Below are 18,035 nucleotides of genomic sequence, written 5' to 3' on the forward strand. Positions count from 1 at the left end.
AAGGCTCGTCGCTGATGAAAGCGGTCGAGATGATACCCGCTTCTTGCCGCGGGACGATGTACTCAGGAGGAGCAATACTCCGAATGACGGTAGTTATTTCGAATCAATCTCCCTCGACTTTCGTTTCGACTTCTCCGGACCTGGTACATCAGCGCGTCAGTCAGCCCCATTACTTTAATTTCGCACACTGGTCATATCATTACAACGGGGATCATGTATTCGCAGTATGCTTCCCACCGATCTTCGATCCTTTCGCTGCCTGCCCCACATCGAAGCTTCGCTTTCGTGAACAGTCGCGGTCACTAAGGTTTCTTGCTGCGCACAAATGCCAGTGCTGGGACAGGTTATGCCTTGTTCCACATAAACAGACACGGCACATGCGAGTTGATAAGTTCAGCCATGCATGTTGTAGTTGGGTAAAGTGGTCGAACGTTCAACGGTTGGACTCTTGCCAGATGTGTGTTGGAGAAGCGCTGCAGTCGGGCTACATGACACCCTGACCGATATTGAATATATTCAAGACAAATTAAAGCCCATTACTATGGTCTATTGTGTGAGGTTTGTTATCGAGAAACTCAGCGGTCTCTCCGTGGTACCCGAGCAATCCAACCGCATTTACGTACAGTGTCACATTGTTTACCACTCGCACCTCACACAAAGTCGTGAAGATCAACAATGAAGCTCCGTTTGGACGGTTGATGGGCGCTCGGCATGACCAGATCGACAGGGTCGTCTCATACTAAGCCCATGAGAAGTAGAGCAAAAGAGCCCGTTGCATCTACCCGATTGCCGAGGTTCCAATGGGGAAAGCGGTAAGGTCTTACATGTTCATTCACGTACGCCCTGAGTCCCACATCGAGGTGACCCTGACTGTCCGTTCGTTTTTGTTCTGGATCTGTCTCTGCGCTTCGAGAGTGACCGCAGTCTGCGACTGGTATTTGGCCACTATGGGCTCAACTTTGTACGTCGGGTCAGTTGCTTTCGGCATTTTGTTCTCGCTATGCTCATTGGTGGAATTGTGCGCTTCGATCGAGGTGTGGTTTAGCGTTGATAACCTCTTGGAGTTTCAGGATGTTTGCACAATCAGCTTACTACCGCGAGGGTCTTGCTCGGGTAAGACCTCTGCCACTCTTCCAAAGGTGGCACTTTGTGTCTTGTCGAGCGGAAGAAATCACACGCCGATGATGTTCCGCATCGGAAAGGCAAACATTGGGGAGTTTCAAGAGTCGGAGGTGTACTTGAGTATGAGTTGCTCATACGCGCCTCACCTGGCCGCCGCCGCCGTTCTTAGAAGAGGAAGACGTGGACAAACAATAGCGCAGGTCGAGTTTCCGTAAGGCTGAATATGTCTGTACCCTGTGCACTGTAAACGAACGAGTCCACGATCTCTCTCGCCGACTTGGCGCAGTAGCAGGGATGTCATTTAACGCCAAGTTATTCGCACAATATGACGAGCGCCTGTCAGGCGCCACGAGACTTGGCCTCACTACCCACATTGACGCTCGCGTTGGCATCTTCACCCATTGCCGATTCATCGTGACTGTGTCTGAGGTAGATAATTTCAGCTAAAAGGTTCATCGGCACCAAAGAGGAACTGAAGTCGAATTACGAGCAGATATCGGTACGAATATAACAACGTTTCAAAGTGGAGCAGCGCCGGTCATATCAATAGACAAGCTAGGCATTTACGGTGAAGAACCCTACCCCTTCCCCTCTCGACACTTGACTCGGGCGTGAAGGGCACCCCCTACTACAGAACAACGACCCACCTCCCTACAACCCAGTTCGCCTCGGCATACGACATTCTGATGCGTGATGCAGACTTCTACGAGTTTGAGAAGAACATTCGGACAAGGTAGTAGAAAAGATCTTGTCGGAGCGGAAGTTGTGTTGATCCAGCGGGAAGGTCAGTCCATTGATTTCGGTACCCCAGACGGCCACATTACTCTTTGCTGACTAGCGGCATCTCTCTGGGCTCTCGAATTCCTCGCAGCCGCGGATCTTTCCATCCTGACGCTCCTCTCCACCCTCACCTGCAGCGGTTCCGGCGTCAGACCGTTCTCCACATCCATATCGTCCTCTCTATCCAGTTGACCGATCATTTCCTGCGCCACGGCCCTGTCCCTCGACCGTGGAGAGAGCAGCGCTGTAGGCGTGAGTGGGGAGAGCGGGGTGTGTCCCGCTCCGGACGCTGATGCGGAGACATACAACGAAGGAGCGTGGAATTTACCACCGCTATTTCTGGTGACTTTCTTGTTGCCGGGGCCTGTTTCAGATCCTGACAGAGAGAAAACTGGCTTTCGGAATGGCGCGTCCATTTGTTGTGAGTGCAGGATGTGCGAGAGCGATTGTGGATCGAGAGAGTGAGTCATGACAACGGAGCCGACGTTGGCAAATTCACGAAGTTCACGGGTGGTGGCGGCTTCTGTGTAGTAGTGTCAAAGACGCAGTTCCAGCGGCAGTTCCGGGTCGTGGGAAGGCGACGGTGAGGTGGGCGCAAAGAACAGTGGCAAGTAGGCCGCCGAATAGTTGTTCCATCGTAAAGGTAGATGAGGACATCAATACGAAGTGTAGTGGATGCGTCAGAAATAGCAGTCAGCGCACGAACTTCACTGGAGGTACAGAATCGTGTGGGTCTAGAAAAAAATAACCCATTGCTCCGAGGTACCACAGCCTGGACCTGAGCAATGTGGCATCGAGGAGGAACAGGCTTACCGTAGAGATGGATAAGAATATTCTGACTCATGATCCATGTGACAGTGTACCCAGCTGAAACACTGAAGAACCGTAACCTCGTCAGCAAGCTGTCCTGTGCGGCGAATACGAGGAACGGACGGCGCACCCCGCAGTCTGAGAAGCACAGGATTCAGTTCTATCGGCCATGGACGGTGATTTACGATACATGAAGTGTGGCCAAGATGTACGTACCTGAATCTCCGCATTGTTCCCACTTGTATGATATAGGACGAGGTTACAGACATTGGCGACTGCAAACGCGGGTCAACTCAAGGCGCCTATTGAGATAAAGTCGAGTGGGCTGTACAGGTGATCACTACAAAATACCCCAAGCCATCGTACAGCATACTAGAATACCTCATCAGTAAGGGAAGAACCAGATGGTGCGACAGGTAGCCTTACACAGTCAGGAAATGCGGCACTCTGGAATTGAGGGCGTCGTCATGAGCTATATGAATAGGTATGCAAGAATAGGATCATCGTACCCGTTGTATTCGGGTATGTACTTCAGCAAGTACACAACAGACACTCCGACCGTGACAAGGTCGAAGATGATAGCTATCAGATAGTACGCCCACGCAGTTAGGAAAGTATTGGAGTTAAACGCATGACAGCTGTATATTTCCGTCAATCAACAATGAACTCACACGCACAAGAACGGAGACTCACTTTCCCTAAAGTATGCGATGTAGCAGAGATTTCAGTGTCCGACTAGAACGGCCGTGAGTTAGCATGGCGTACCTGCGTCTGAACGTCTACAAGGAAAGCATTAAGTCCCATTCAATTTGAAAGATAATATGACCGCTTACATTCTCGCTTGTACAGGGTCGTAAACCACTGCATCTTTAGTGGAAATAAGCATATTGGACAAACAAGTCGACTGAATTACTCACCGAGCAAGCTAGGACATAAAATCCGATGATGAACTTGGCCATCCTTGGATCACTCCGTGAAATCATGAAAGTACTGTAGCCAAATGGAGGACAATCAGTAGAGAATCCTAAATCCCAAAAAATCCTGAGAGATTACCGATAGCCCATAATTGCCTGCGATGCCATTATCTGGCCGACTGGAATGGATGTCAGTGAATGATCGGTTCGCTACACTTTTTTATTGGTACCTTTGAAGACAGGAGCTAAAAAAAAGTAGTGCGAACATGCTTGAGCAGTGAAGCCCTTGTAAAAGTAGCCCACGGAGCTGAAGACGATGACCGACACGCTGAGATACCTACGTCGGTCGTGAGCCGCTTGTTGCATGCTACTGATAAAGACATTGACCGCACCGGATCAGAACAAAGAGAGCACATAGAACGCTAGTAAAGTACATTCGGAGTCAGCGGCCTCTTGAATCGGACAGGGTTGGGCGAAAAGCCTTACCTGATTCGTCTTCGACCCTTCTGTGCTCTATAGATTCTCCACTCTGTCGGAAGAGTTTGAATGTAACTATCGCAGGACGACAAAAGACATCAGTCCTCGGATTCTTGAAAGCCAAGCGGAACACGCACTCCCAGATGGCTACCCCTAGCATAGCGACTCGCAGGTATTCAGCCCATAGGGCAGGTTGTGTGTCGACATGGAAGTTCGCGGTGCTCATGGCAAAACCAAGCAAGCGAGGGAAAACGCAGACAATGCGGATTTAAGGGTCGAAGCAAGGCCAGCTGTCAAATTTGTCGTGAGAGCGACTTAGTGCAGAGAAAGGCTCGAAGTTAGCCAAGTGTCAAGGAAGGAGAGGTGAAAGAGCGAAGGAATGGACGTCGCGGCAATGCGCTCAAGCTTGTTCAAGTCGAGAGGGGAGTTGGTGGCGTGTGGGAGTCGATGGGCAGGTCGGGGAGCAGAAATGAATGCAGGTGGCAATCAGCGCGACTTTTGGGAACTCATCTATCCTTTTGGTGAATATAAATCAGTGATTTATCCACTCTATGCCCTGGATCTGTACCCGCGGGAATGAGATCCTGTGCAGAGCGCCACTACACCCATATCGGCTTGGCATGTGTTGATACCGCCTGTCAACGACACCACGGAGCCGGAGCAACTTCATAATAACAATGCTATACCTAGAAAGAGTGTGATCTATGCGGAAGCTTAAAAGCCACAGAACCACAGTAAAAGAGATCAACTATCGCTTTGGTTTCCTAAAAGATGCGATGCCAAAAGCACCCAGGAAGACAGAGAAAGAAGATGCGGCGAGGAACGAAGCTAGCCATGCGTACTTTTAATAACTCCACGTTTGGCATCCGTGTGCGAAGAGGATCTTTTAGAGCGGAACCTTAGCCACGCACGGGTACAGTGAATAGCATGGACGGAGCCTTCGTCTGCACAAAAGACGAAGCTGAGGGCCTTCGCAAGTTCGAATGATGATCGGATCGTCAAGTTCTGTTCAGCAATCCCGTAGCACTGATGGTAGCGCGCCGTACACGCATGTACAGGTTCCATTGCAGAGAAGAAGCATGGCACATGCATGCTGCCAATTTGCTAAGACAACAAGAGACCTATCTGGGTGATCAAGCTTTCAGAGTTAGCAGCGAACGACAAACCGAGAGAAAAAGTCCGAAACGATGTGCGGAGCCCCACGAAGTCACGGCGAAGTCCGGGAGCGGAGAATGAAAGTCGAAGCGGAAATTCCGGCCCATTCAAGTCGACCAAAGTAATATCTTGTGGAATGTCGCGGCTAGTATATACACAGTGGATCTAAGAGACATATGAGAGAATTAAGTACATTGTCCGTGGTAAATTAGCGTACACTATTAGTTGACAAATATAAGCAATGCGATGAAGAGCGAAACCACCGTGTACGAGGAACGCCATGCGAGGAGATGAGCAGGACCGAAAACAGACGACAGAGAGAAATATATGATAGGGTAGCGAGAGACTAGGCTGATGGAAAAGGCTACAAGTGGTAGTAGTACTGTAGACCAAACTGGAATGCACAGCGAAAACGGGAAAGCAAGACGGACATAGTGCGATACGCTCTTCCAGAGAGACTGATATAAGGGTCTAGCGGGTCTTAGAAGGTGCGAACCAGTGATTTGAGGGGACGGGGAAGTTGTCTTCACTCAACGTCCAACGGATCCCGACGATCCAGGCACTAGCGGTCGGTGAACAGGTTTTGAGACAGGTGGTTAGCTACATTGAATTAACGAACCGGGATGGCGAGACCGAGTGTGAAAGACGTACTGGAGGCGGTGAGCTGTTGCAACTGCGCAACGCTGTTCCATGTTATACGGTGCATGGCACGCTCTCGCTCACTTGAAGTCTGGGCCACATCACTGCCGAGTCCGAGATTAAGCGCCATCTTGGTCGCCATCTGGCTATACTCGAAGAAGCCTGGAGGAATTCATAAGTACGAATGAAGACACATCAAAAATCCAAGGTGAACTCACCGGCCGTGCGACCATTCTTGTATTCTGTCCACGCTATGATGATGACTGCGTGAAGAACTTCCAGGTACGGGACTTGTGAGCTCGATGAGAGTAAGCGCTACAGCATGAACGGTAAGGCAAGATTAATTATATTGAACGAGGTTAACTTACCTTTGTGTTGTTTGTATATGCCTCTGTGACAGCAGAAACGCCTCGAGAAACTATCTCACTTGATTGCGAGTACCTGAAAGATGATTAGAGCAGACCACACATCAAGGCCATGCCGACTCACCTTGATGCCAACGCGGCAATGCTGCTCGCCAAGACGGGAGAAAGCGTACCGTTGTAGAATCGCTTCTGAATGTCTTCCGAGCTCAGAAAGGGGAAATTCTGGCCGAAGCGCTGGAAGAATATTTGTATAAACTGGGCCATCACGGCCGCTTGTGGGACACCAGGCTGATGTGGGTCGAAGAGAGGTGGCGACGGAGATGCAGATGAACCTTGACTGTATGAACGATTATGATACACGGTAGTAGGGTCTTGAGGTAGACCGCTGGGCAAAGCGGAAGTCCCGTAGCCATTCCCACTGTAGCTGTGGCCCGAAGTATGGGAAAGCGGAGATGCGACATACTGAGCTCTAATGATTTAATGCGCCACATGAGTAAGATCGCGCAGGCGCCGCGAGGATAACAAAAATAGGAGCTTTGCAAACGAATGACGAATGCTTACCTGCGGTCAGAGGAGTCACTCGGATACGACATATCTGCACCCGAAGAGCCGTATGGATTGGGCGAGGACGCGGCATACCGTTGGGACTGATGTGCAGCAACCGAGTTCGCAGGTTGAGCGGGACTCGGATACCAGTCAGAAGCGCCGTCAAACGAGGCGCGATTAGATGTATAGGAGTCTTTCTGTCCAGTAGCAGGGGTGGAAGATCGACGTTGGTGATTCGAAGCAGATGAAGAGGGGCGCTCAGTAGAGCCACCAGTGACAATCCGACTGCGCTCTGCGAAGTATCGTTCGCGATCGCGGAAGAGACAGGAGACTTGAAGAGATTCGCAGGACTCGCATCTCTCCTGGTCCTTCGACTGAACGCACTTGATCTTTTTCAACCGACTACTCAACATCAGTCTCGACGTCGTTGGGAACAGGGGAGGTATCGTACGCACCAATTGTCGCATGAAGTCACTAAACGGGGCCTCTTCTTGTGCGTCGGACTATGTTGGGGCGACTCCATCACGAAGCGTAAGTTGTCCATAGCAGCGAAATTAGCGAGACAAAGACCAAGGCAAGGACGACGATAAAGACCCGAAGAAACGAAAAAAAAGGACAAGAGCAAGAAACAAGACACAAAGCACGCAGGCTTGACGAAGGACCGGAAGTAAATCCAAAGGTGGATGACGAGGCTGTCGTATTTAAAGTCGCATCACGGAACCCCCAGAGATCTGGAGATGTGCCGAGACACGACCAAATCTGAAGCAGAACAGGTACAAGGCTCGGTTCCCAGGACGCCCAGAGACCGAGATTTGGCGTAGGATTTCAAACCGAATCATTCGTCCCTGACTACGAACTGCAAGCTGCGAGATCCGATGGCAGCGGGCTCCATGTCTAGTTTTGCGTTAGTCAGCAACGAGTGTGTATCCGTCGAGGGAAAAAAAGCTGGCGTCTACATCGCGCGCTCCTCGTGTGATGGGTTCTTCTGAACATCAAGCATGAAACTGTGCAAAGAAGTTTGCACTACAGTCAGCATACCAAATCCATCTGACGCAGCAGATGGGCCCAATGACAACAACTCACGGCCTCCGGGTACGAGCGGATGTTAGAGGAATCGCAGGGGCTCTAACGAGCCGAACACTTCAGCAACGGCACAGCAGAGAGGGTAGTTTCATGATCTTGATGGTTCGGTGAAACCCGTGTGTGGCGTACCTCGTGTGCCCTCCTGTATTGTCTCTGACATCCCCCGGAGACTCCGCATCGAAAAGGAGATGATCATCATCAGCTTTCAGACTCGGCGGCGTCATGGCTCTAAGAAGCACATGAAACAAACTTCTATGTACAAAGGGGGCAGATTTTCAGGCATCTACCCACGCCTTCTTCCTGCCCCGCAACTCCGCCGGTTCGTCATAAACGATGTGATGTGGCCCAGTGCCACTGCCGGGCGCAGCGTTCTCGACAATTCATGATCACCTTCCACATCGCATACCGTCCAATAAATCAGTGAGGACTTGAGGAGGCCTCATTGGATGAATGGAACCGCAATCCAAGGTCGCCGCTCGGTTCAGACTAATGGCCGTTCGTGGCCGAGACTTCTCCCTCCTGTCAGTCGTAACGCTGTGCGAATTAGTAAGTCATTGGAACCCTACTTACCTTGGCGCAACGAGGGCGGCGTATATGGGTTGGTGCTAGGTCGGAGAGCAAAGACCGTCGAGTATAGTGGACGCAGTTGTGCACGAAGTAGCGGCGAGTGCGTATGTAGTCTGAGAGGGAACGGAACAGAATATTGCAATTGAGTTGTGCTTAGGCTGATCCGCTTGATCCGACTGGCTCAGCAAAGCCAATGTTGGTCCACTCTGTCTGAGGCGGTGGTTGATGCGCAGAACACGGCAATCTGGACGATTCAAAAAAGGAAGAAGCTTGACCGTAAAACCCAGCTCGCAGGTCGAATAATATTCTAGCCTGCGAACGAAACATCACTTTCTCGCCACCGTTCCTATTCTTGGCTTTTGGGTATATGGTACGGTCTTCGGTGTTGCTGGTTTGGACAAAAATACGCCGCTTCCATCACATCATCATAAAAGAACGCTCGAGCTTGTACAGCCCGAAGGACCGATCTGGAACGCCCCCCTGATGAGAGCTCGAGTGGGAGCCAATACGCCCACGCACGCCGAGGTAAACACACCACTGGAACCTGGCACCATACGCGATTAATAGCCTGTGGCCACACAAAGTTCCGAGCGTCCTATATAAATACTGAAGAAAGGATGCTAGACACCTAGCGTACTTATGCACAGCCTCCGGAGAATACAACGTCATGTAGAGACATGATTGCCATAAAAAACAGCACGTACTTATAGCTGTAGTATGATGAAGTGCGCCACAGCAGTAACCTCGTAACGATGAAGACACTTCAGCAGCCTGTGTCTCTGCAGGCGTACATACGTTTACCGAACTCATCTTACATGTCGCGCTCGATCGTGTAGAGCGCTTAAGGCGCTTCATAAGGTGCTGCAAGTGACCGAGACGCCTCCATACCGTCTCCTAGCCTCTCGCCACCGTGATCATCAATCCGCGAGGCAAAAGCATCCCGCAATTCCCACCGGCAGTTTCTTGATAGTATGGGCGAGCGGAATCGCCGAAGGACTCGTGTGAGAAATCGTCACTGCTTCCTTCCTTGGCCTCGACAGCTCGACACGTCAGGAAGGCAAGAACGGCGACTTCGAGACAACGAATAGGACCTGCGACAGGCTTCTAACTCGGGCTATTCTGGTGCCCAACAGGCCAAGGCTCCGACAGCTGCAAGCACACGCTCACCCTCGTCGTCCGTACGACCAACAAAAAGAATTCCAGTTTTTTTCCGATATAAATAGTTCACCGAGTGAATAGGTCGAGTCAAAATTCGAAACATGAAACTCACATTCTTCCCTGCCCGAAGCCTCCGGTCTTAAGACTGAGAAAGGACTGTATGTGGTCTATAGGTGGAATAAGTTACCGAAATGATCTCGGTCTGAGCGAACTACCGTGTTAAAAAAAGGATGACATTAGTCAGTTCTATGCAATGTAACCGATCCGATTCACGCCCAAAAAACACTACACACAAAAAACGACGCCGCCGACATCACGCTCGGCCACGCCTCCTTGCCCACCGAACACGCCAACCCGACTGAAGAACACGATGTCTGCCGAATACATACCCACCCCGCCCGAAGATAGCCACCTCTTGGAAATACTGCGGTAATAATAGATGTTGGAACAGACACACGAAGACGCACAACTAGCACGGTTACCGATGAGGAGGCGATAGAGTCAAGGCGATCAGCGAATATCCTTGTTTCAATCCCGGAGGACAAAGGAACCAATAACCTCGGGAAAATTCAACTTACCATCGAAGGGCGCACAACTCTGAACATAGCAGTCGGTCAGTCACGACGTAGGTGACCGTTTTCCTCCGCCGGGGGCTCCTCTCCGAAACTCCACGGATCGGGATCCTCGAGACCGTCCGCCGCCAAGCTCGAGCGAGTTTTTGCATCGAACGCTCTCTTTGCTGAGGGCGGATCGTAGGTATCTAAACCGAGCTCGCGATCCAGCTCCCGCAGCTCCCGCTCTTGCCGTTCCTCGTCGCCTTCTCCGTCGGCATCATCCACGGAAAATAGTAGTTGCGGCGGTTCGTGGTAAGTACCTAGATGACCGTCGATCATTGCTGCTTCGGAGGAAGTAGCCGTGTCGTTTGTATTTGACCATTCGTGACTTGCACGCGTGTGTGGATCCTAAATGTCCGTCAGACCATGACAAGGTTGAACGAGTCATTGGGATTGCATGGTAAGGTTCGTCAGCATATATCACTAAGGACAAGCACGTCGAAGCACAGCACCAAGCAAAGAACGTTCCCATTGCGTTTGCGTATTGCAGCATCCCGCGTACGGCAGAAGACTGTTGGGACGGTCTTCCGAGAAAGCAAAGAGTAGCGAGAAAAAAACTCACGGCTTCAAGATCCATCGTTCTGGCCAACGGTACCCTTTCCTCGTCTCCACCCATTGACAATCCTCCAACTCCATCATCGTATGCACCAATGGATCCGCGACCCATTGTCAACCCCAACGCATCACTTGTTTCGTCTTCTATCACGATCGGATTTCCGTGGGCATCGAGCGGCACTGGAGATTCGATCGACTTTCGGTACTTGTGATAGGTGAAAAGCCCGATCCCTAACGAGCGGGAGCGATAGCATTCGCGTGGTGTTTATTTGGGCGTTATTGCACGTCGTCGAGTCGCGAGGGTGTTATACGGCGTGGCGTGTGGCGGGCAGGGATGACGACACGTGTGAACGAGGCACATAGACAGACAATACAAATTGGGGATATAGTCAGCGATCAAAAGAATTCACTCCTGCAAAGCGTACACCGCCACAAAGACGATGCTTAGCCGATGAATAAATGAAATCGGTCCAACTTCTCGGGCTAAACCCACTGGTAAGCCTCCGAGAAGCACCATACGCCACAGACCGACGGCATAATGAAAGCTGGCTGAAATACTACAGACAAAAACATCGCGATATTGGGACTGCGTCCGAACTGTAGTGTCGCCCCGATACATACCGCGTGAGAGCATCTCTGTGGCAGTTAGCGGCCGCCAGCGATGAGAAGCACGAAAGTACAAGTCGCGCGGGCATCATCCATCAAAACTCCATCAGGGCGAACAATCGAAGCGCAAGCCGAGAAGAGCTCTTCCTCTTCCTTTGAACGAACGCATCGAGAACGCAGTTGGTTCCTTCCGCACCGCATTGGACAAGGAAGAGCAGTGCACGAAAGGTGGACCTCGGCCTGGACACTCAGCGCAATATAGGGACGAAAAGAGACCATCCATCCGCTCCACTGTGGACCACTTGAATGACACTATTGCTCAGTGCAGAGTACACACCTGTATACTCTTCCGAGTCGGATCCTCATGCGTCGAAACGCGTGCAACAAAGTGCGGGGGTGTCGAATAAAATTAGACTTGATGGCAATGCAAACAAGGTGCCGTTCGACGGCGAACAGCAGTACTTACTGATAGCAATGGACACCTACAACTCGAATAAATTCGAGTGATGTCGCCAGCAAGACGAACACACGAACACGACGGCAACTGTTCTCCACCGATTCTGGAGACGCGGAAGGACAATTCTAAAGGGACATTTCCCGAGCAGCATCGGATTGATGAGAGGAGACCGTTAGGGTTCTGCTCAGAGCTCAAGGCATCAAGAATGTAGGACAACCCCAAGACGACCGAGACGAGTCAACCTCTCACGCCCACGCTCCACAACCTGCTGATATGCATATGCACTCTGATAGCTGCGTGATCTGAACACCCAGGCAGGAAGCCAGAAGCCCAGCCAGGAACAAGGGATGTTGCAGAAGTGCGAAGTGATCAACATCACTGAAGTCGGAATGTATGCACCGCACAAAAACATACTGATAGGAACCGACTGGTTTTTCCAAGACACAAAAGAAGGGAGAGGGAACGCACCAGAGATGGCGATACTGACGCCGGTGATGTTCAAGGGCGTAAGCTCGTCACCGAAGACCCAGGCCGAGACAGTGATGGTGGCGACCTCCTTCGCTATCCCTGCAATCGACATGGGAACGACGCCGATGCGCTGGATGATGCTATTCGAGTCAAGTCATTGCGCCCAAGTCGATGCATTCAGGATGTGGGTCGCAGCGATTGTGGAAGGTTTTAGACGCGTGTGGTGGTGGTGCCGAGCGCGAACGCGTCCACATATTGGAAAGGCAGTTTATGATGCATCAAGGGGTCGGTCAGTCATCAAGTGTGTCGGACCATACCGCATGCGAGACGAAGGCCACACACGCCACCGCCAGAGTTATGCGCATGACATGTTGCGTTTGACGGTGACAGTCATTCGAGTGACAAGAGCGCGTGGAAAAAGAGCGGAACAAAAGTAAGCAATTTATCGGGCAGGCGGGGAATATGTCTCGTAATGTCGAATAGGCGTATGACGCGGGAAAGAATGATGACAGGAAAGGAATGAGACGTACTAATACTCACTCAGCACCATACTGAAGCCCAGCATTCCAGGGATCAACAAGCTGACGCACGTGGTCGTAGCCTGTCCGACACTGCTGAACCATTTTTGTTCGCGGAACAAGCCAACCCAGTCGTCCACGAACATACTGATGACGCCGAGCGTGACGGCCATGATAGGACTGAGCCACCAGATCGTAGCGGCTGGATTGTCCAAGCCCTGTTTCGAAAATTAAACTCAGAACATGATGGGTATGAAAGGAACGAATCATGCCATACCATTTTTCGGTCTCTCAACAACACCTGCGTTAGCGCCCACCTAAAACCGCCGCTCAGGCTCGCACTCATGACCAGGATGAAACCGACAAGAACGAAGTGCGTCTGAGTGAAGACCATAAGGAGCACGCCGGAAACGATGAGAAAAATAACGAAGACGAGACGCCATGACGGTTGCTCCAGCTTGAAAAGAAAGGCGAAGAGGAGAACGAATATCAAGGACGAGGATTTACACATGGCTATTTTGGGTGCACTCGTTAGACAGGTGTCTCGACGGGATGGGTGACGAGAGAGAAGACGCACTGTAGAATGATAACGTGATGGTTTGAAGGGAGACATTGGACAATCCGATGTCCAGACCAGTCATGACACCTGTCGGGGCCGCTTTTTGCCTAGGAAAATAGACGATGGTAAGCACGGGTAATGTTCTCGGCAGTTCGTTCAACAACCAACGAGTACGACATTCAAGCCAGAATTCGATGACACCGGGAAATACGATCGAACTGTGGTTGCAGGACATTCTCCGACTGGCTATTGTAGTCCCACGACCGACACCAGACCATGAAATTTCGTGCTAGGCTTGTCGAAGCGCCGGGTATTCCGCTCGTTACCACCCCTCAAATTCCGCAAGTATTCGTCTGCACAAGGCAAGGACGGGCGCCCAGGGGATCGCACTAGCATGAACTACTAGACTTCCGAGAATATCACTAGTGCTTGCACGGAAGGACTCGAAATAATTCCGCGGGCCTCTGTGGCGCAGAAGCCACCTCGCTAGGAGTTTTAGAGACTTCAGTGGCGTGTGGTAGTACTGTCTTCCCGTTAAGCTACATCCGCTTTGAAGAGAAGCTTTCCCGAGTATATCATATCTGCTAAGCGATAGCCTAGGGGGTGTCAAAGCGGAAGATGAACCGCATGGAGCAGGCAGAGTCATAATTGAATATCCACGGGCTTTGAACGACTACCGTCCGTGAGATGAGCGGTAGGATGACATTCAAGCTATCGCCGCTTGGTTCGTGGGTAGCTTCCAATCGAAACATAGATCTCGAAAACCAGAACCACAACTGTGTTCTGTTATTGCAGGATCCTCAACGAGGACCCCGGGAACTATTCACGGATGTAGTGCGAATCTTTGCAACGGACGTGGGTTCACTCACAGACGGATGAGTGGAAAAGTGCTTGTGAGGCCACCACACTGCATCAAGGGAAGCCTTATGGCCGACCGAGGCTTGTTTGTTCTCTCGATAGACCATGCAGCTGGGTGCCAAACCACAAACCACCGAACAGACAGAGTTTCGGCGGCGCCGAGCATAGTTCGTCAATGGACCGTGACAACGCGATCCTTGTAAGTCCGTTTCACGACCACAAGTAGTCGCGCGATTTAGCAGCCGATCGTGCACCCCCTCCAGCATTTGAAGAGACAGCCATGCATACGAAGAGACGCTAAGAGAGTGACCTCCGAGCGGAAGCTAGGAAGAGGTGAAAACTACTCACATCCACTGTTTCCTGTCTGGGTCCAGTTTTGGCCGGAACACTCTGGGCATCCCGAATCGTAGCGCGCTCGCCAGGATAAATTGGACGATCATTTGCGTGAACGTAGCGAATAGCGGGTATGGGAAACCGAAACGTTCTGGCGAGAACATATATTTATTGTAGAGGGATATTAGAAGGCCGAATGTGAACCTTGATCGGCAAAAGCAAGAGTCAGAGTCCAACAGAGAGCACGAAGGGCCAGCACATCGCGAGTGGGTATAGACAATTGGGCGAAGGTATAAGCAAAGTCGACGACGAATAGAACCGAGAAAGGCGTGAGCACAAGGAGCGGTACATCAGAGCTGGACAAACGCACCACGCGGCAATAAAGATAGCATTAATCACAGCATTTCGCCACCACAGTCTCTTCTTCTCTGCCTCGCTCGCGAGATGCAGATCGGAAACTTCGCCCTCTACGCTCCTCCGCCATGGCACGCTCTCGTCCTGCTCGTCATAAGCGCCTGAGACCTCGAGAACCGTCGAGACTGGAGTATCTGCAAGTCGTATACCGTGTTCTGGTGGAGGGTAAGTATCAGGAGGAGAATAAGCTGGAGGGTCGTCGATGTGTGGCCCTCCGTCTGTGTACGCGCGAGTAGACATGGATGAAGCTCAGACTTCGACAGCTTTCGTGTTCGAGCAGACAAGCATGCGTGGGAATAGAATACGGCAACGGCCGTATCGACGGACATTCGAGTTGTTGTGGCCACAAATGAGTCCAGCTCAGGCCGTGAAGAGATAATATATCGAGAAAAACATGAAAAAAATGAAATGCATATAGTACTAACATATGAGAACACGAATTAGTCCAAGCCCGGCTCCTGTGCCTTTCAAAGCCTTCGCCTCTGCGCCACCCTTCCCTGGTCATCATCGGCCGACTCGTCTCTCTGCTGCTTGGGAGGTCTGCCTCGTGGAATGTCCTTGCCGCAACTACCCTCGTGAGTCTTGCAGATATCACTCCGAGAGAAAGTAGCGAGACACTTGGGACAAGCGTGTGGCTTTTCTCCCGTGTGAGTCCGCATGTGGCGCGCCACATCCCGTGTGACCACCTTCCCGCAACCGGGCCACTTGCATTTTTCCCCGTTCTTCGTTGTGTTGTCCGCTTTCTTCCCTACTCTCACTTTCTTCCCCGCCACCCCTTCTTTCTCTCTTCTCTCGTTGTTTCTGTCTGTTGCTCTGGAATCAGTGACTGGCAGGGTTAAATGCCCACAGCAAAACCTACTAAGCCATTCACTGCTGGGTCCTGTTTCGGGGACTTCCCTGGACTCAGGCCTGGTTTGAACTTGGTAGGTTTTGCTGTGGGCGTGCGCTGTGGTCTTGGTCAGAACCAGACGAGACTGAAAATTTTCGGCATTGTATATACCTTCGTTGGCGATACTTATTTCGCTATACTCTCTATTCGTTTCGCCCGGCGGGTCCGCGCCTTCGACGCTGCTGCAACACGCCACCGAACCTTCGTCGCTCGTGCTTTCTTCTTCCTCTTCCCTTTGGTCAGCGGGGTTGTCGACCATCTCGATATCCTCAAGTTGTCCATTGTACGCGGTATACGCAACGCCCGCGTAGGACTCAACGTTGGACGGAGTTGCAGTGGCGGCGAACTGAGTCGGTTCGGTTTTGGACAGGGACTCGATCATGCTCAGGATAGCTTCGTTGAAGGTGCAGTAGAGGTCGGTCGAGGGGACTGGGGCAACGGTCGCCGATTGAGCTGGGTGTTGATCTACCGCAGTCAGAGTGTTTGAAGTGGTAGCACTATCGGCCGGGCTGGGTAGAGCGAGCTGGTCGGCAACGGGTTCGACGTCCTAGGTGTGTTCGGTGTTGTTATTTTGTTGCTCGTTCTTTTGTCCATCAATGCACATACGAACCTTCCCTGTCTTTCCCGTTATTTCCTCGTCGTCATAATCGTCCATGCATTGAGGGCCGGGGAGATATCCCTACACGATGATCGGCAGCCATTCAGCACGCCATACAATTACAATACCATCAACTATGCACATACCATCGCTACAGAGATCAGATTGTTCTCTTCCTGATCCTCCTCGCTCTTGTCTACATTCCGGGTGCCCCCGAACGTCGAAAACGCGTCGAGCGACGCGTCGCGATCGATATCGGAATGGGATACGACTCCACTCGTACTATTTACACCCGTGCTAGTAGTAGTAAGGCTACTCGGCCCAGTACTGCCAGGCTCGGAGCATATATCAGAGAACGTGAATGCGTTCTCAGCTATATGCTCTATACGAGCCCATTCATCCTCTTCTGGAGAGTGCGCGGCAGTGCTGGGGGACATCAACATCGTGGTGACGAGTAGGGATGGGGAATTGGGCGGGTGGCGCGTCGCGTCGTTTATAGGATGTGAAATGAGCGTGGGCGTGAGCGTGTCTGTTCACGTGGGGTGAGCTGGATTGGGAATGGTTCTTTTTTTGCACACGCCATAGATTTATGGAAATTCGAATTGTTGCTCTGAGCGATCCTTGCACCTGAATCTGCTTCCTGGCTACTTTGTCGCCTAGCATTCACGCTTATCGTAGCTCATAGAGGACCTCTCTTTTCTAACATGTTCATAAATCCTTAAATGTCGTTCGCTACGACAATTTAGTGGAACTTTTTCAGGACACACACTGGGCCACACCGGGGTGCCACTTGGACTCCTCTGTCGAAGCGATGGATAACTGTACTTTGCTCTCACTCACGAACTGGTCTCTAAACGAGTACGCAAAGGTACTGGAACCTCCTTTGTCCGCTTCGTATTGGGTATTGGTAGAGAAGCTGCCAGTCTTGTTTCCTGAAGCTGTCCACACCTCCAAAGTAGAACACCGTGGAGTATGGGCCTCCAGCTAGTCATTCCGGTCGAGATCTTTGCTGTTCCTGTCCCTGTTTGACACAATTCTCTTCACGGCGCGTAAATTGAATCATCAAAATTCAATCCGGATGATGAATACAGTCTTGGGCGAGACAAACGGATAAGGTGTGGGAAGACAATAAAGTACCTCTCTTTTGTGTCATGTCTTCTAGGATTCTTTCGCTCATGCTTCATTCCGTGTACAGGATCGCACATAAAACTCTTCTCAGATGAGTACTCCTTGCAGAGACCGAGCGGGCCACGTCGGTGCCCTATCCTTCCTCGCGAAAGGAACCAGAGGTTATAAATTTGAGGAGGCTATGAAGGTGCGATGTCGATGGTAAGACGGAAGGCCCGCACAGGGCCGATGGCTTGTGTGTCCTTCTACTGACTTTTGACCCACTTCACTTCTGTAAGCTCTTCAATCTACTCATTTCCCTCCGTGGTCGTTACCTCTTTGACAACCGAAGAGTTGATATTCGCCTCGTGCAGATACTCTCCTCAAATCCATCACCTTTAGTGTTTGACTCTGCCGCTTTCCGAAGTTATGACGTGCACGGG

At 51.2% G+C, this 18,035-nt stretch overlaps 4 protein-coding genes across 4 annotated transcripts; all 4 read right to left on the reverse strand.

The window, feature by feature from the left end:
* Positions 1 to 1,907: 1,907 nt before the first annotated feature.
* STEHIDRAFT_135575 (uncharacterized protein) lies at positions 1,908 to 4,329 on the reverse strand (the record flags this gene model as incomplete). The annotated part of the gene is made up of 15 exons (XM_007310924.1): positions 1,908 to 2,425; positions 2,716 to 2,809; positions 2,929 to 2,987; positions 3,044 to 3,084; positions 3,139 to 3,159; positions 3,222 to 3,350; positions 3,406 to 3,410; positions 3,478 to 3,491; positions 3,546 to 3,579; positions 3,630 to 3,702; positions 3,766 to 3,805; positions 3,857 to 3,963; positions 4,019 to 4,048; positions 4,113 to 4,178; positions 4,241 to 4,329. The coding sequence occupies 15 exons, from the start codon at positions 4,327 to 4,329 to the stop codon at positions 1,908 to 1,910; spliced, it is 1,320 nt and encodes a 439-aa protein (XP_007310986.1).
* A 1,052-nt stretch (positions 4,330 to 5,381) lies between these two features.
* Positions 5,382 to 7,928, reverse strand: STEHIDRAFT_150846 (uncharacterized protein). Its single transcript, XM_007310925.1, has 8 exons — positions 7,892 to 7,928; positions 7,264 to 7,812; positions 6,824 to 7,210; positions 6,387 to 6,731; positions 6,266 to 6,338; positions 6,116 to 6,212; positions 5,910 to 6,059; positions 5,382 to 5,820 (listed from the first exon to the last, which is right to left on the reverse strand). Exons 2-8 carry the CDS (start codon positions 7,350 to 7,352, stop codon positions 5,789 to 5,791), a joined length of 1,173 nt encoding a protein of 390 aa, XP_007310987.1. The 5' UTR covers positions 7,353 to 7,812; positions 7,892 to 7,928; the 3' UTR covers positions 5,382 to 5,788.
* Positions 7,929 to 9,754: 1,826 nt separating this feature from the next.
* Positions 9,755 to 15,238, reverse strand: STEHIDRAFT_172961 (TPT-domain-containing protein; the record flags this gene model as incomplete). The annotated part of the gene is made up of 9 exons (XM_007310926.1): positions 9,755 to 10,085; positions 10,195 to 10,578; positions 10,793 to 11,016; positions 12,317 to 12,456; positions 12,847 to 13,052; positions 13,112 to 13,347; positions 13,412 to 13,500; positions 14,600 to 14,788; positions 14,955 to 15,238. 8 exons carry the CDS (start codon positions 15,236 to 15,238, stop codon positions 10,231 to 10,233), a joined length of 1,716 nt encoding a protein of 571 aa, XP_007310988.1. The 3' UTR covers positions 9,755 to 10,085; positions 10,195 to 10,230.
* A 595-nt stretch (positions 15,239 to 15,833) lies between these two features.
* STEHIDRAFT_163258 (uncharacterized protein) lies at positions 15,834 to 16,922 on the reverse strand (the record flags this gene model as incomplete). The annotated part of the gene is made up of 4 exons (XM_007310927.1): positions 15,834 to 15,931; positions 15,999 to 16,434; positions 16,498 to 16,566; positions 16,632 to 16,922. The coding sequence occupies 4 exons, from the start codon at positions 16,920 to 16,922 to the stop codon at positions 15,834 to 15,836; spliced, it is 894 nt and encodes a 297-aa protein (XP_007310989.1).
* Positions 16,923 to 18,035: the final 1,113 nt, after the last annotated feature.

The sequence above is a fragment of the Stereum hirsutum genome, assembly GCF_000264905.1.
Source record: "Stereum hirsutum FP-91666 SS1 unplaced genomic scaffold STEHIscaffold_22, whole genome shotgun sequence".
Classification (NCBI taxonomy): Eukaryota; Fungi; Basidiomycota; class Agaricomycetes; order Russulales; family Stereaceae; genus Stereum; species Stereum hirsutum.

Bases quoted from the DNA above. Each gene is read 5' to 3' on its own strand.
- STEHIDRAFT_150846 (XM_007310925.1), bottom strand. From the start codon at position 7,352: ATGGACAACTTACGCTTCGTGATGGAGTCGCCCCAACATAGTCCGACG. The intron at 6,732-6,823 runs GTAAGCATTCGT...TTAAATCATTAG, and splicing joins AGTGACTCCTCTGACCGCAG to AGCTCAGTATGTCGCATCTC. The intron at 6,339-6,386 runs GTGAGTCGGCAT...ATCATCTTTCAG, and splicing joins ATTGCCGCGTTGGCATCAAG to GTACTCGCAATCAAGTGAGA.